The following is a 16,940-nucleotide window of genomic DNA, read 5'->3' as shown; positions in this document are numbered from 1 at the left end:
CTCTAATCCATCAAGAGCTCTTCATTAGCTGATGGGTTAAATGATCTGGAACAACTCTTCACAATAAACAGCTGCAGTTTTATTTCAGAATTCATGGAAAATACGGGCCAGCTCGGTCCTTCTCAGTTAATTTCTGCGAACAATGTGCCACTTGATATCTTGATCTTGCACTTTCTCTTGCACCTTCATTGTCATGCAGAGACACACATGCACACCCACGTGCGGTAGCTGCTTGCACATCCACACTTTCACACTCTCGTTTATTTTTCTCAGCTCCCTGCAGACACAAGATCAGTTGTTTTCAGCGTCAAACAGAACTGAGTGATATACGATTGTCAGCTCAATGACTTTTATTTTACAAGATGTTAATATATACAGAGCAGCTTTGTAAAGGCTTTGCAAAGTTAATTACCATTCAATTATTTCCCTGCTTTAACAAAACAGAACTATAATCAGTGCATTCGAGCAGCTGTCACATGCAAGAGCAGGAGAACGCTAAAAATTAGCTGCCAGTGCTGCTCGAGGAGGGAGGAAATACAAAGTGAGAGGGAGGGAGAGCTGATGGAGACAAGAAAAATTAATAAGAAGAAGCTATTTTAATTCTCCTGTTTTTCTTTCTGCGATCTGACATGTTCAGCTGTTTTGAAACTTGAATAGCTGTTTTGTTAAAGATGTCTGAGCAGCTGCAAATGTTCTGTGTGCTCCCAGCAGTGTGGGAGTCCTGGTGCTGTAGCATGAGAAATGCCTCTTTTCATGGTGACACCAGGCTTCCTTGTTAACTAACATGTTTCTCAACAGAAATTGTGAGCCTTGACAGCTATGACAGTGAGGGTCCACATACTCCAGAGACCGATGACTCAGCAGAGGTGAACACATACAGTATGACTGCATAAACACACCAACACTCGAAAACGCACACACACACACACACACTCACACACACACACACACACACACACACACACACACACACACACACACACACACACACACACACACATACACAGCTATCAGAATCATCAAGAATGACATTTGAGCATTTGAACATTCCCTTCAAACCGTCTTTGTGCAGATTTTAATTATGGTTTTAAAATGTGTCACCAGGGAAAAGGAAGAGCCATCAAGCCACCGAGCGAAGAAGATTTTCAGAGCATCAAACTGATCAGCAACGGAGCTTATGGGTAAGCAGTGGACTGAGGCCTTATCGATCCTTAGAAACCAAATCAAACCCAGTGATTTATATATGTAGTGTTTTGAACAAGACCCAACCTCGACTACAGCAACACTAAAATACTAATAGTAATGAATGAAAGACACAGTCTAAAACATTCTGCTACAGTACCCTGTGGGAACTCGCTGGTAGTAATGGAACATACAGGCTGTTGTCAGATGTTAACTGTTGATGTTCTCAGAGTTTTTCAGCTAGATAAAAAACAGAAACAGATTTTTTAAGCATGGACGACTGACTTTTACTCATGAAACTTAGACAAAACCTGGGAAATTAGAAAAAAAAAGCCCTTCATTAGGATAAACTTTGTATGTTGTGTTTGTATTTTAGTGTGTGTTTAGTTTTTAGCTTTTTTCTTTCTGCAAAATGTATTGTTTTCTTTGGGTTTTAGTATCGCGGGATGTCTTCTTACATTTTCCATGTTTGAGCTGTCAAACTGTGCTGTAATCCCATGTGGGATGTACCTTATATTTAGCCTGACAGAAAAAAATACATAAATAAAAAAAACTAATACAGACAGTAAAAGCAGTGTTCCAGTCCTTCATCCTCGCATGGAGAATAATTAAAGCACCAACATCCAGGCAGATTTCAAGGAGAAAACATTTTTATTAAGGCATTGTCTCATGTGTGCAGGCAGTGTGCTGTGGAACACTTGAAAAGTCAATGATGTAAACTTGAAATGTACTCAACAAGCAGTCATTTAAAGCAATAACATGTCGTTTCCTCATGTTGCTGCAGTCTCAGTTTGTCTAAAGCTGGCTGTTGTGATCAGAAAGGGCAGCGCTGCAGCTGTGAAGCCTCCATTATTCCCCCATTATCTGCCCATGTAAAAGAACAAGCATATTTCCGAGCTAGACTTCAAAAACTCAAAGGGTCCCTTTTTGGAGCTCAACATTTTATTCCAGAGGATTTTAAGTCTTGATATCAACCTTAATATCCACTCAGCCACACTTTCTATGTCAGCTCTCACTTCATAATTGTCTCACCCTGCTGTCTTTACTCCATACCTCACCTTGGTACCAGCATTCCCTTCAGCTCTCGCTCGTCTCTCTCGCCTTCTCTCCAGCGCTGTCTACCTGGTGCGCCACAGAGAGACACGTCAGCGTTTCGCCATGAAGAAGATCAACAAGCAGAATCTGATCCTGAGGAACCAGATCCAACAGGCGTTCGTAGAGAGGGACATCCTCACCTTCGCAGAGAACCCCTTTGTCGTCTCCATGTTCTGCTCTTTTGAAACTCGCAGACACCTGTGCATGGTCATGGAATATGTTGAGGGTAAGGGAGAGAGCTGGTTTTGTGACACTTTTATGACACTGAGGGTGGATTTGAGTTGAAAAGATATTTAGGGTTTGATCTGAATTTGGTGTTTTTCCTGTTCCATTTCTCCTTCATTTTTCAGCGTCAGGAAATGTTAGATCAGGGTCTATCTGGTTTCTGAAATAAGAAGAATGCTTTTCAGCCTTTTCTCCCTGCCTCATATTTCCTGACCAAACACTTCTCCAGCTTCAATGATCCTCTCCAAATAAGCACACAATTTGTGTCTTTTAAGCCTTTTGTCTGGGTGCTGTGGTACTTGACCATTCCAGTTTTAACTGCTCTTTGCTTCTGGTGATGTTGACCTTAAAGTTTAAGCTAATTCAGCGTTTTCATTTCACTCATTTGACTCTGGATAAAAGTGTCAGTTAAACACCTGAATAGCAAATGAAGGCTTTGTCTGCCCAGATTCAGGAAGTGACAGTAATATGGGGGAGTGCAGTCACTCACTTTCATTTCCAGGAGGGCAGACTCTTATTTCACTATCACAGTGATTCTCCACCATGAAAGTCAAACAAGGTCAGCAGATTCAGGCTGCTGCTCCAGCCCTCCTCATCTTCCTCTCCAGTTGTGCTGGATTTTCTGGAGGGCAGTTCAGGATGGTGTCTGCGCTTTGGCTGCAGCAGCTCTTATGTTGGTGGAGAGACACACTGAAGCATGAAGGGGAGTTGGGAGTGACTCATGTGTGATGAAACTGCCAAATGTGGCTTAGTGGGTGCAAAAGTGGACTACTAGCCAAAGAAAAGGAATAGAAATACCCTTTGATAAGCTCAGGTACATCATAAAAATAAGAGTACTATTAGTATTACTCACATGCTATGATGCAATTCTGCCTTACTGCAGACTGTCAGTACTCTTCTTAATAACTCTCAGTAGCAATAACTTGTGGTGTTTCTGTGTTCTCAGGTGGGGATTGTGCCACTTTGTTGAAGAACATCGGGGCTCTGCCTGTTGAGCTGGCGAGGATGTACTTTGCTGAGACTGTTTTAGCTTTGGAATACCTACACAACTATGGTATCGTTCATAGAGACCTCAAACCTGACAAGTGAGTGTTTAAAGCTGGGCTAATCAATATTTCTTGCATAATACTGGATCAAATGGCTCTGTGTAATGTAAAAGGGGTTGCTGTATCACCCACCTGCAGTTCCTCTCATCTCTAACAAGCATTTAGCATCATTCAGCTCATTGTTTTGGTTTTACAGCCTGATATTTTACTGATTTGCCTCAGTCTTACTTCTTTTATTAGCCGTGTGTGCAACAAAAAAGCTCTAAAAACCCAGTGTACTCAACTCTGTGACTGTGACAAACCTTTCAAAATAACCGCATGCTCCATTATATCTGTATTTTTCTGCACTGTGCCCAGATTTGAACTGTTCAGTTCCTGTTTTCTCTCTCCAAACAGTCTGCTGATCACCTCCATGGGACACATCAAGCTGACAGACTTTGGCTTGTCAAAGATGGGTCTAATGAGCCTCACCACCAACCTGTATGAGGGACACATTGAAAAAGATGCCAGAGAGTTCCTGGATAAGCAGGTACAGTGTCTGTAACCTGGCATCAGCACGTAAGCTGGGTTTGTAGAGATTAATGGCAGTACGTCATCACCACATTATAAAGAAGAAATGCTGACATTCAATCAGCAGCTGTATGAATGAGTCGGTGTGTGTAATGCAAATTAGTGTCATTCTGAGCTCGGCTGTATGGTGGATGAACAGGCGACTGGCATTCACAGCCTCTTTCAGTCTTGTCCAGCCGTGCGTGCCAACCTGCCAAGTCATCTGGCAAAATCAATAATCTCCATATAAAGACATTGCATCACAATGCTTCCTGTGTTGTCTGAATGAGTGAATCGTTAATGGTCTCTGTCTCCATCACAATACCATTTTGCTATTAAAGTTATTGTTTATGCTCTGAATGAAAGCAGTCATAATCAGTCAGATTGGCTCATGTGTCCTCCAGCTCTTCTGGGTGGAAGCAGGCATCTGTTTGTCTGCCAGTAATCAGCTCACATCTGCAAATGGAACAGGTCAGGGCTTCACTTTTCATGTTCCTAGTGGAGATTCTGATGAGGAGTGTTTCTCATTCACACAGTAATGATGTCTCTGTTGTGTGAGACAGCACGCACACGTGGAATCACTCACAAACACAGACGCACACGTTTTATGTATGATTACTGGAATGAAACCATCAGTGTTAAACATCTAAATGAACAGTTTCCATTTTCCTGCTTCGTATTAAATGGTTCGTCCAAATCACAAAAAAGAAAATGAAAAAGAACAATTTCCCATTAACCAGAAGTGGAGTGTAGCCTTGCAAATGTTTTGAAATCTCTGCCACTGAGATTTTTCCACAGAAAGTAATTTCATTTTTGGTGCTTTCAGCATTAATCAAATGACTTCTGAAATTGACTCAGTGTGTCTTCCCCGAAACAAGTTCCCAGTTACCTGAAAAGTCCACAGTGTCTCTGAACAGTTTGCCCTGTTTTTTGTTCCTCGCCAGTCTAAATGATCAGGACATTGCTCTGTATTCATCTCTGGAAAGGCTCAAACATCTCCTTTCATCTTTGAATTCTCAGCCAAAGAGACCTCAGATGAAACCAAAGCTGTCTGAGTGGTCAGAACGACGTGTTTAAACTGACCGTTCGAGTGTGTTGTGGATGTTTGACCATCACTGTGCAGAATGATGCTGAGTTTAACACTTGAGGCTGTTTTCATGTTCATCTTCTCTTTGTGTTTACTTTAAATCGAATTCAACACATGTGCGTACAGGCAGGATTATGTGACATCACTGCTTGGAAGCCAATCAACTTTTTTGTGGAAGAACTACATCAGACACAAATTATTATACATTTGTTATACATATGCATGATACATAATACATATTATACAGTATTTTTATTTGTCTCACAATCCACCTTCCACTCTCTTTCCAATCCTCTCTTTTCCTCCTCTGCCCTCCCTTCCTCCCACCTCCACCTGCTCTCCATCACTCAGGTATGTGGTACTCCAGAGTACATTGCTCCAGAGGTCATTCTCCGTCAGGGCTATGGGAAGCCGGTGGATTGGTGGGCTATGGGCATCATCCTCTATGAGTTCCTGGTGGGCTGTGTGCCGTTCTTTGGAGACACTCCAGAGGAGCTGTTTGGACAGGTCATCACAGGTGAGAAAATGACATTAAACGTACACTTCTTTGCTTTCTTAAGACGCTCTCAAACTGCACATTTTTAGCGATGAAAAGCAAACTACAGAAGCAGTACAATGTGTTTTCATTTGACAGGGTTATTGTCTTCCTTCATAGTGTACCACAAAGCTTAGGAGACACGTTGTATCTGCTTCATGGATCACACCGTGCAGTTTGAGAGCTGCTCCAGATACAGTAGTTTTCCTCCATATTTGATACTCATTTTTCTCTGGTGACACGCAGGTGTTCAGGACTACCTGTGATTTGTCATCTTTGGAACTATTTCAGAAGGAAGCAGTTTGTTTCTTCCTTGTTCCTCTAACCTTTTGCTCTCTCTTTGTTGTCTCTGTTAGACGATATAGTTTGGCCAGATGGTGATGACGCCTTGCCTGCAGATGCTCTGGACCTCATCTCTGCCCTGTTGCAGACCAACCCTCTTGTGAGGTTGGGTACAGGTAAAACCTTTCCATTTATTTCATATTAGCGCTCTAATCTGCACCCATTTTGCAGCAGTATTAGGAGTGAATAGTGCCATCAATGGAAGCATTCAGGCTTGCGTACGTTACATTGAAAATTAAGTTGTGCATTACTTAGCATTCCACAAGCATGACTTTATCCATCCATTCTCTGACATTTATCTGGGCCCTGGTCATGGTGGCAACAGGATAAGAGATGTCTAGATGTCCCTCTCCCAGGGAAACCTCTAAAAGGTTGTACCCAATAGGCATCAGATGCTTGAACCACCTCGACTCTCAATGTGAAGGAGCAGGGGCTCTACTCCGAGCTCCCAATGGATGTCTGAGCTCCTGTCACTGAGGGTGAGCGCAGCCACTCCACAGAGGAAACTCATTTCAGCTGCTCGTATCTGCGATCTCATTCTTTCAGTCAATAAACAAAGCTTGTGACCACAGGTGCAGGCTGGAGGGTAGATTGACTCTATACGACTGTAGCTTTTATTACCTTTGCCAAGGAGGTCATGTTTTCAGAGCAGTTTGTTTGTCTGTCAGCAGATCGTGAAAAACTACTTGGCTGATTTTTATGAAACTTGGTGGAGGGGTGTAGCATGGGCCGAGGAAGAAGCAATTAAATTTTGGAGTGGGTCTGAATCACAGGGTAGATATACCGATTATTTTTCACTGACATTTCGAGATAATGGCGGAATAAATGCCATACTTCTTAAAATCCAGTAGATGGTAGTAAAGTTGAATAGTGACAAAACACCCAATTGTAGAAATACGATGATTCCACATCACAATCCACATTCACAGGTACCAGTAGTCCACTGGGGTAGCCGACACATGTAGTTGCTCAGACTTCACACAGAAAGCAGTCCTTATGGAGCACTCGGGGACAAGTGCTTTAGAAATTTATTCTGATATGTTACACACACAGATTTGCATATGATACAAGAGTGGACCCTTGGCCAAAATCTGTGCTCTCCGAGTGCCCATTATCTATACCGCCTATCCCTTTCGGGGTTGCGGGGGGCTGGAGCCTATCCCAGCTACAATGGGCGTCTCCGAGTGCCCTTCTCCTTCATTTTTAGACCTGTATTTGTTTTGTTTTTTGGCCAACAGGGGACAAGACAACAAGCTCTATTAGCATGTTAGCATGTTTTTGGACGTCACCAGCTTCTTTAGGAAATATCTGCTTCTTAGGCAGCTAAGCGCTCACTATGTTCACCAGTTACTTATTAACTGTGTCTGTTTGGTGTTCAGTGATGGGCAGCTAGCATACGGGGGATTTTCAGCTGCATTAGCTGCCTGCTGCATCTGAAAACTCTCCCCTGATGAGAGTGGGGAGAGCAACACAAAACAGTTACATTATGGATGAGAAAACCAAAACGCTCCATAGAGCTGAAGGAAACTGCAGAGTAGGGGTGATAACTCTGTGTGTTTGTCTCTGTGAGAGACTCTTTGGGCATGCATGTTCTCATCTGATCCATTGTTAATAGTATTGATTGATCAGCCTTAAGCAGCTTTAAGTGTACTGTCCACCCACGTTGAATCTTGAATGAGGCTGACTGGTTGTGTTGTGTTGTCGTTCGTGCCCCTGCCACCAGGTGGAGCATTTGAGGTGAAGCAGCACTCGTTCTTCACAGAGCTGGACTGGAACACTTTGCTGAGACAGAAGGCAGAGTTCATCCCTCACCTGGAGTCAGAGGAGGACACCAGCTACTTTGATAGTACGTTTCTCTGGGTACAGCAGTAACATCAATATTAGATTTGTGGCTTCTGCAATAATTTTCTGACAGCGTTCCGGTCAGAAATGCACATTTTCCGTTCCACTGACAGCTCATATATTCCATCTCCTCTCTCACTCCCTCCCCTGCCAGCCCGCTCAGATCGTTATCATCACATCAATACGTACGACGAAGATGACACCAATGATGATGAGCCTGTAGAGATCAGACAGTTCTCTTCCTGCTCTCCTCGCTTCAGCAAGGTCTGACTTTGTCCTCTCTCCTCTTTCGCCTCTCTCTTATCCTCTCTGTCATCATTTTTTTTCTGTCTCACTGTGTCAACCTGTTATGTTTTGTCACTTTGAACATTATTTTCTAGGATTAGATGAGGAAGGAGAAAAGTGTTTGAGTGAGGTCTGACTGTGCAGAGAGCAGCACCTGGAGGCTGGGCTCAGGTCTCAGCCTTGCTGGGCTGTTGCACTGTTTCTTCTTATTCCTTGTCTCTATTTTAAGCCACTCTGAGGCTCATGTGCCTTTAGTACCTTTTGCTCTACCTTTCTACATATGTGTGTTTAATGATGTCACCTTCCTATTTTTCCACATCCCCTATTTTCATGGCCAAGTCTCTTTCAGTTCTGATCTGTGACACTTTCTCTCTCAGTTCTTTTTCTGTCACACTTTTCCTCTCACCACATGCTGTCTCTCTCTCTCTCTCTCTCTCTCTCTCTCTCTCTCTCTCTCTCTCTCTCTCTCTCTCTCTCTCCTCTCCTGCTTCCATCCTCTCTCACTTCCTCTGTCTTTACATCTGCCTTCCGTCTGTTCACCTGGTCCATCCTCTCATGTTTGGGCTGTGAAGGAGCTCTTCAGAAAATCCAGAGTGTTTCATCGAGGCTCCGATTTCAATTAGATCTGAGATGAATTTGAAGTTCCATTTGAGAGCTTTCGAGTGCTCAAGCAAAGACCCCTGCTGAATACACACACATAATGAGGTCCACAGTGAACACACACGTATTTGATTCATTATTATTAATGCAGAGCTGCAATGTTTCATGATTATTCAATGACAGAAAATTAACTAGCAACTCTTTTGATAATCATTTGATGCATTTTGTTATATATTTTCCTGTATTTATTTATACATTATTTATAGTCTGGTATACACTGCTTAGATATACCTGACTGCTGACTTGTTGTTATTCATCATGCTGCTGTCACTTTACCTCATAATTTTGTCATCTGTTTTTACTTCTTATCTTGCTTGATATACATTTTTCAGTAAAAATCGTATTTCTGTAGCAAATGTAGTAAATATGCAGACAGCAAACTAATATATACCTGTAAGCCCACTCACCAGCTGTGTTGTCCCTGAGCTGTTAATAACTGCTAACAGACCAAATCATTATTGATCTGATTGTGTTCCCCTGCAGGTGTACAGCAGCATGGAGCATTTGTCTCAGCTGGAGCAGAAAGCCTCGACCTCCGTGTCCCGTCGGGAGCACAAGGGCCCGCGGGAGGACAAGGTGACCAAGAGAGAGAGCCTGGGCAGCTTCACCATGAGAGACAAGAGCTGGAGGACTGGATCCCCCGAGATGTGAGTATTATTGGATGAAGGGTTTTGAAAGAGTGTTTGGGATTTTTGTGTGTAAGTGAGGAGGGAAGTTCTGTATACTTGTATGAGATAAAACTGAGGTGTTCAGAAGGTGGTTCCCTCAAGGTTTTTTCTTCCTTTCAGCTGCCACACACTTTCTGTCTCACTGACAGCAATTTTGACACTTGCTGTATAAAAAGAACATTGTTCACACTGAGTCAACAATAGGCAGCAGATCTTCACCACCACAAACTTTGGAAAGTGCAGTTGGATGGCTGGTTCACATGTCTCACAGAAACCCAATATGTGTCAGTTTTTTCATGATTTCTTAATAAATAATGCAAATGTAGCTGCTTGTCTCATTCAAATTCAGTGCACAGTTTAGTTACACAAATGTATAATTATTGTTGTTTTAGGGCCATTGAATTTAATGCTATTTGTAACCTCATTAGTGACCTTGTTAGTCTACAGTTATTTGCAGACATGAAGAGACCTTTCATTACCTTGCATGAAGGCTTTTAGTTTTTAGCCCATATAAATTAAGCAATTGCTCTTGTCCTGGCAGTCATTAAATATTATTCTGCTCTGACACTATGCTTGTCATGTTTTAACGCTGCTTATAAAGACCTGCTCGGTCCACACTACATATTATTAGTTATCACACTTCTGATTGAGAGCATACAGCAGAAACAAATTGACATTATTTCTGAAACTCCATTTCACCTCAATCTTTAGAAAACATGGAATTCAATCTCTTCTACATTCGTATGTAAAATAAAGTCAATGATTTATACATTCTGCAGTCATAAAGCTTGAAAAATTTGAAAAGGTGAAGGTGGTTCATCATGTATTACCTTACATATTGGATTTTCCTTCTTCCATATCTAGTATGAATTACCAGTATCTCATAGCTATGATTACTTTTTGACCACAGCACATTACATTCATTCATTTCTTTTATTAAAGGTGCCCTGTGGAGTTTTCTTGGAAACAAACAAAACTTGTGTTTTCACTTGGTGTTACTCATCAAAATACACTGCGTGAGCTCTAATAAATGCGTTGAATGCGTTTCCTTCCCCATAAAACATTTGCAAAGCTCCATTTTTTTACATGCGCGTTTACTAGCAAAAAAAAGTCTTCTTCTATCCTGCCTTTGCCAACATATTTCACCACCTGTGATCGGTGGAATAATGTGATAATTAGCAGGAAGGTGTATTACAACACGTGTGCAGTGTCATCATATCAACCTGTGTGTATGCACAAGATAAACAAAACCAGGGCCCATTCATACAACCCCAATTCTCCAAAAAGTACTGATGAGGTGTAAAAAACAAAAACAAATACAGAATGCAATCTTATGCAAATGAACTTTGTTTACAAACAACAGTTTTACAAAATATTCAAAAGAGTCCATGTAATAATATCCTTTATACAATCCTGTGTTCACAAAGTGCTGAACCTCACTCCATCCTTGCTTGTGAATGACTGACAAATTAGCAAATGTTAGCATGCTAACATGCTGAACTGAGATGATGAAGACAGTAAACATTATACCTGCTAAACATCAGCATGTTAACATTGCCGTTGTGAGCATGTTGGCATGCTGACATTAGCGTTTAGCTCAAAGCACTGCTGTGCATATGTACACCATCACTGAGGCTCTGTTTATATTGTCGTATGAGTGTGTTTCTGTGTCCTGTTCTCTTGCAGGAAGCGTCTGTCTTGTTCAGAGTCTCTGCACATGGAGGGGGATGCTAGTCCACCCCTTGGTGCCCGTCGACGCTTCTCAGCCCTCATGGATACACATCGTTTTGCCTCACCCCAAGACGGTGAGCCAGACTTCCTGTCCCGCCAGGTGCCCATCAAGGTCCGTGGAACCTCTCTGGATGGGACCAGTGCCCCCTCACCAAGCCTCCTGGAGCAGAGGAACAGTCTGAAGGAGATCAACGGAGCAGGTGTGATAGTAAGGGGAAGTCTCTAAGGGAGTGAAAGGTTGTGAGGGTAGAGAGGGAGAAGGAGAGGAAATAAACGGGAGCTTTGGAAATTGGTAAAGAATAAATCAGACAGGGAAAGGAAGGGGGAAGGTGGGAGCAGAGGAGGTGAAAAAGCAAACTTTATTAGATGGCTGCTGAGTGAGTGGGCAGGTGGGCGATTCGTAACATTGCTATATTCACCTGTAAATGCTACTAACACCAGGCACTATCTTAAACAACTGTCACTTCCTCGTGACTCTACATCCTCGCAGACAAATCCCCGAGACATGGAGAGACACCGGGAGTCACCACAGCCATCACCACATTATCCCCAGGTCCTGCTCGTGACGTGATGACTCCTCTGTATGATCCTCTGGGGCCCCGGGCCACCAATGACCTGGTCCTCCGCAGGGCACGCCATCAGCATTTGTCTGGTGAAGGAGAGAAACGTAACTCCAGACCTGGAAACAAGGTCATTAAGTCAGCCTCTGCCACAGCCTTGTCTGTCATCATACCATCAGGTGAGAGGCACAAGGAAAGAAAAGAATGAAATCCTTTCGAAAAGGTTAGTTTGTGGTACATTAATACAGCCTCTCATTTCTCTCCTTACTCTGTTTGCCTCCAGTGGAGCAGCATGGTGGCTTCTCTCCACTGGCCAGCCCCATGTCTCCCCATTCTTTCTCCTCCAACCCCTCATCCCGTGACTCCTCACCCAGCAGAGACTTCTGCCCAGCTGTCAGTGTGCTGCGCTCTCCCATCACCATCCATCGCTCTGGAAAGAAGTACGGCTTTACTCTCAGAGCCATCAGGGTCTACATTGGAGACAGTGACATCTACAGCGTGCATCACATTGTTTGGGTAAGAAAGCTGTCAGAGTGTGTACCACTCGGAGATGTTTTGATTCAGTGGCCTCACATGAAGAGGGTGAGTGTGTATTTTAAAGACCAGGTGCCATTAAACAGGGATCAGTGTGTGTATGATTTAGTGGCATCTAGCAGTGAGTTTGCAAATTGCAACTAGCTTCTTTTCCTGTTATCTTATTAAAACAAACAATTACTAGTATTATTTGTAATCATATTGAATGCTTTCCTTTACACTGACAGTGCACAAATGTAGAACATCTGAACTGAAAAGGTTCGTTATAGGATTTATTGTTGTTGTTATTATTGTTGTCATCTTGAATGTTTGGTGTGAATTGGCAGCATGTGGAGGATGGCGGCCCTGCCCAGGAAGCTGGCCTGTGCGCTGGTGACCTCATCACCCACGTCAACGGGGAGCCCGTCCATGGCCTGGTCCACACTGAAGTGGTAGAGCTCATTCTCAAGGTAGGCAGCAGTAGGTGTATTCATTCTCAACTGTGCTTTATATTGGTAATATCATTATTCCTGTATTTCTGTCAATTAAGGCCACTTAGTTGTTTATTTCTAAGTTGTCAAATTCAAGGTAAGGCTATTCATGCATGAAGACAAGGTGCTTGCGGCTGTCACTTAATGCTGAGCTTACTAATTATACAGTTAATTCTGTAAAAGGTCACATGTCATCGGTCATTTCTCTGTCAATAAATAAGCTTGACAGTGAATAATTAGAAGCATCAGTGTAGAAATCATTCAGTGTTTTTTATTGGTGCAGAGTGGAAACAAGGTGACAGTGACAACCACGCCTTTTGAGAACACCTCCATTAAAGTTGGTCCGGCCCGCAAGGCCAGCTACAAGTGTAAGATGGCCCGACGAAACAAGAGGACTATGGGCAAGGACAGCCAGGACAGGTAGGAGCCTACACACCTGCAGCCCTGCAGTGAGAGTGTTACTTATGTTGAGACATGGCGAGTAGTCTCATGAACTAAAACACACACAGTGTAATTTATACAATATTATCTTGTCTGCAAGATGATTCTCATTGCAACTGGACAAGACATAACATGCAAAAGCTGCACTAAAAAAAATCTGTTGGTATGCTTTGGGAAATTAATTAATGTATTTTATGCCCATATTAATCCCATTTCAGATCTTACCTTCTCAACCTGTCTTTTCTTTGTCTGTCCATCCTGCAGCAAGAAGCGGAACTCATTGTTCCGTAAGATCACGAAGCAGTCCAATCTGCTGCACACCAGCCGCAGCCTGTCCTCTTTGAACCGCTCCCTGTCCTCCAGTGAGAGTCTTCCTGGCTCCCCAACTCACAGCTTGTCTGCCCGGTCCCCAACTCAGGGCTACCGCTCCACCCCTGAGCCCTCATACCTGGGTAGGACACTGGAGATAAACAATGCAGATACATGTGTCGATATAGAAATTGTCTGAGAATAGGTATTAGAATTATTTTCCTGTTTGAAGCCTGCACAGAAAACAACTCGATATATTTTTAGAAAGTAGAATTGGGAGTTATCCAAATTCACTTCCTCCAAAACACAGTGAACGGCCTTGAAAATAAGCTTTTAAAGCCAGAAATTGTACGAGCCATAGAAACCAGAATTCTCTTCATTTGTAAATCAAAAACATGCCTTTTCTTCAGAGGTTACGTATCTTAATTGATCTTTTCTGCTTTCTGTTTAACTTTAGGTGCTTCCTCCCAGAGCAGCTCTCCAGCCTCCAGCACTCCAAACTCCCCCGCTCCATCTCAGCACATGAGGCCGAGCTCCCTACACGGCCTGTCCCCTAAACTCCACCGCCAGTATCGCTCTGCCCGTTGCAAGTCTGCTGGTAACATCCCCCTGTCCCCACTGGCCCACACTCCCTCCCCTACCCAGTCTTCGCCACCTCCCTTGCCTGGCCACACTGTGGGGAGCTCCAACACCACCCAGTCCTTCCCTGTCAAGCTCCACTCCTCACCACCGGTGGTCCGTCCCAGACCCAAGAGTGCTGAACCCCCTCGATCACCTCTGTTGAAACGGGTGCAGTCAGCAGAGAAATTGGGCTCGCCTCTGACCCAGTCCAGTTCTACAGGAGGGCTGGGGGGTCCGCTGAGGAAACACAGCCTCGAGGTGCAGCACTCAGAGTACCGTAAAGACGCCTTCCTCTGTGAGCTTGGGCTCCAGAGCCTGCTGGAGACAGAAGGGGAAAATTTACCTCCTAATCCTCCACCCCTGCCCTCATCCTCTACTACCCCAGAGACTGGGGTCCTGAAGCCTGTGAGGAGACTCGGGAGACAAGAGTCACCACTTAGCAGGGAAACACTGCTGGCCGGGAGGGAAAGGGAAGAGCGGGAGAGAGGGAGGGAGAGGGAGAAAGAGAGGGAGATTGATACCGCGACAGTCCTGGAGAGATTGAATCGGGTTGGAGCCACAGTGTCCCCGTCATCCTTACAAAGAAAACCTCATACAGGTGAGCTGCCCTTGAGCTCGCACGTTGGCCCAAGCTCCAGACTAAGTGCAGAAACCACTAGAGCTACAACTCCTGGCACCCCTTCCAAAACAACAGGAAGTCTAGGTGCTCACAAGGGACCTGAAAAGAGTCCCGCCGACTTAACTCCAAAACAACCGGACCACAAGGCAGCCAGAGCTGTGTTATCTAGTAAAGATCCCCGGGACCAGCTCGGGGACAAAACTGAACCAAAGCAGGAAGGAAACAACAGGAGTAGGCCTGCTTTACCTGGTGCTGTCTTCACCAAGAGCTCTGCTTCTGCTCCAGATAAATCCATCGGCATCAACTCGACAGTGACAGCAGGTCCTCTGAGCATGAACAAGACCTTTAAACCCTCAGGTGTGGGGGACAGCCTGAGAAAGGCTGGAGAGGAGAGCAGCGACTCGAGGACTCCAGACCTCGGCTCCAAAAGCCCCAAACTCCCAGCTCGCATTCTCGCTCCCGTCGTCCCCCCACATGGGCAGCCGCTTTCCCTGGGCAAGGTGAGGCAGGGACTTGGGCCTGTCAACTGCTACCGTGGAACCCTTGACTGGGACGACAAATGTCGCCTGGAGGTGGTGGAGGAGCATTCGCCCTCTCCCTCCCCCTCCCCAACTGCTGTTACCCCCTCCCTCTGCGGACCTTCCCTCTGTAAGTCGCGGCCTGTCTCTCCTGGTGAAAAGACCAGCTTTGTCAGCCAGCTGACCACTGTAGCCAAAAATGTCCTCGGGCCAATCAAGCTTGGCTCCCAGGAGGGAGCCAAGAGCAAAGACCAGCAGACTAAGGCAGCGGAGGAGAAGCAGGGAGGCACAGCAGGAAGGTCTGACACTGCCGCTGGAGGTCGAGTGGTTGTTGGGGCTGCAGTGGTGACCCAAAGTCCTGCTGGTTCACCATTAGAGAAGGCTGCAACAGGTAGCAGCCTGCCGAAAATGTGACCCCATGGGGTCCCTAAATGGGACTTTACTGGAGAAAAAAAGATGCCTTTTTTAGAGGAACAATGCAACAGAAGTCAAGCACTTAAAAACAATGTACATTCCAGTTTAAGAGTATATCAAATGTTATTTATTGATTCCAATCAATGACTGATTCTAACTTAAAATCAGGAGTGAATTAATCTACTGTAAAGGTGCGTTATCTGTTGATTTTCTATTATAAAGTATTTAATAAGAAGACTCTCAATGTAATGTGGAACACTTTATCAGATGTATATGTGCGTGGGTCTATGTGAACGCATGTCATATGGTATGTACTGTACATGTATTATAGGTACAAGAAGGTCAAAAAGTGCTTTACCGATCAAAACATGCTGAATACTGTGAATACCAAATCCAGTCACTCTATTTTGTCTTTCAACCAGCCCTCTTCTTCTTTTACTGCTTATCAAACAAGATGATGAAGAACACAGACAAACTGTAATATTTGCATCAAACAACATGAATGACACGTAGCCTCAGCTTGGCTATAGCGGGACAAGCCAGCAATGAGATGATTAGGCTCATTTCCTCTTCATCCAGCAGTTTACTGAGTTGATGTGCACAGTCAGACAAAGCCAAAGCAGGCCTTCTGTCAGTGGATGTCACATCAAGCACTGTTCGGCTTTGTCTGTCGCAGGGGATTGTTTGCGTGTGTGTGTAAAGCCACCTTGGGTCTATTTCTGGTGGTTCTTGAAGGCTGTGTCCTGCTGCAGAGGAAAGCAGGGTTGACAGAGCTCAGGCTCAGCGCTTATCTCCACTTCGCAGGAGGCCTACCGCAGCCCTTTTTTCCGTCTGCCTCCGTCTGCACACAAACACACGCACACGCTTGTGCACAAACACATGTCCACACACTCACACTGCCACAGGAGCCAGCAGTGTCAGCAGCTGATTTCCATGCATTTAAATCCATACCCCTGTGGTCCACAAATCGGGATGTGAGTGTGTTTGCAAGTGAGTGAGTTAATAAGTGTGTGAGCACATGTGTGTCTTTTCAGGGGGTAATTACCCTCGACATGATTGACTCAGCAAGGGGTCACAACAGAAACCAAACTGGAAATAAACAGACAGCGGTTCAGATCCAGTAGCAGTTCTCAATGCTCTGCTATTTTACGAACAAACCACACAGGCACAGTGATGATTACTTATGTGGATGTGAAAAAAATAATAA

The 16,940-nt window shown here is 44.3% G+C and overlaps 1 protein-coding gene across 3 annotated transcripts in view; it reads left to right on the top strand.

Moving 5' to 3' along the window:
• The window catches only part of mast1a (microtubule associated serine/threonine kinase 1a), a 72,609-nt gene extending 55,669 nt beyond the window's left edge, over positions 1 to 16,940 (top strand). For all 3 annotated transcript variants that reach the window (XM_070974329.1, XM_070974337.1, XM_070974345.1), the window contains 17 exons: positions 799 to 866; positions 1,105 to 1,181; positions 2,295 to 2,503; positions 3,449 to 3,587; positions 3,945 to 4,077; positions 5,536 to 5,701; positions 6,076 to 6,177; positions 7,785 to 7,907; positions 8,058 to 8,167; positions 9,332 to 9,495; positions 11,203 to 11,447; positions 11,738 to 11,986; positions 12,091 to 12,323; positions 12,668 to 12,790; positions 13,095 to 13,231; positions 13,517 to 13,704; positions 14,019 to 16,940. In XM_070974329.1, coding sequence (XP_070830430.1) covers positions 799 to 866; positions 1,105 to 1,181; positions 2,295 to 2,503; positions 3,449 to 3,587; positions 3,945 to 4,077; positions 5,536 to 5,701; positions 6,076 to 6,177; positions 7,785 to 7,907; positions 8,058 to 8,167; positions 9,332 to 9,495; positions 11,203 to 11,447; positions 11,738 to 11,986; positions 12,091 to 12,323; positions 12,668 to 12,790; positions 13,095 to 13,231; positions 13,517 to 13,704; positions 14,019 to 15,733 — 4,181 coding nt within the window. In that variant the 3' untranslated portion in view covers positions 15,734 to 16,940. The remainder of the gene's footprint in view (positions 1 to 798; positions 867 to 1,104; positions 1,182 to 2,294; positions 2,504 to 3,448; positions 3,588 to 3,944; positions 4,078 to 5,535; positions 5,702 to 6,075; positions 6,178 to 7,784; positions 7,908 to 8,057; positions 8,168 to 9,331; positions 9,496 to 11,202; positions 11,448 to 11,737; positions 11,987 to 12,090; positions 12,324 to 12,667; positions 12,791 to 13,094; positions 13,232 to 13,516; positions 13,705 to 14,018) is intronic.

Source organism: Chaetodon trifascialis, chromosome 2, assembly GCF_039877785.1.
Source record: "Chaetodon trifascialis isolate fChaTrf1 chromosome 2, fChaTrf1.hap1, whole genome shotgun sequence".
NCBI lineage: Eukaryota > Metazoa > Chordata > Actinopteri > Chaetodontiformes > Chaetodontidae > Chaetodon > Chaetodon trifascialis.
This window is presented reverse-complemented; position numbering and strand designations above follow the sequence as displayed.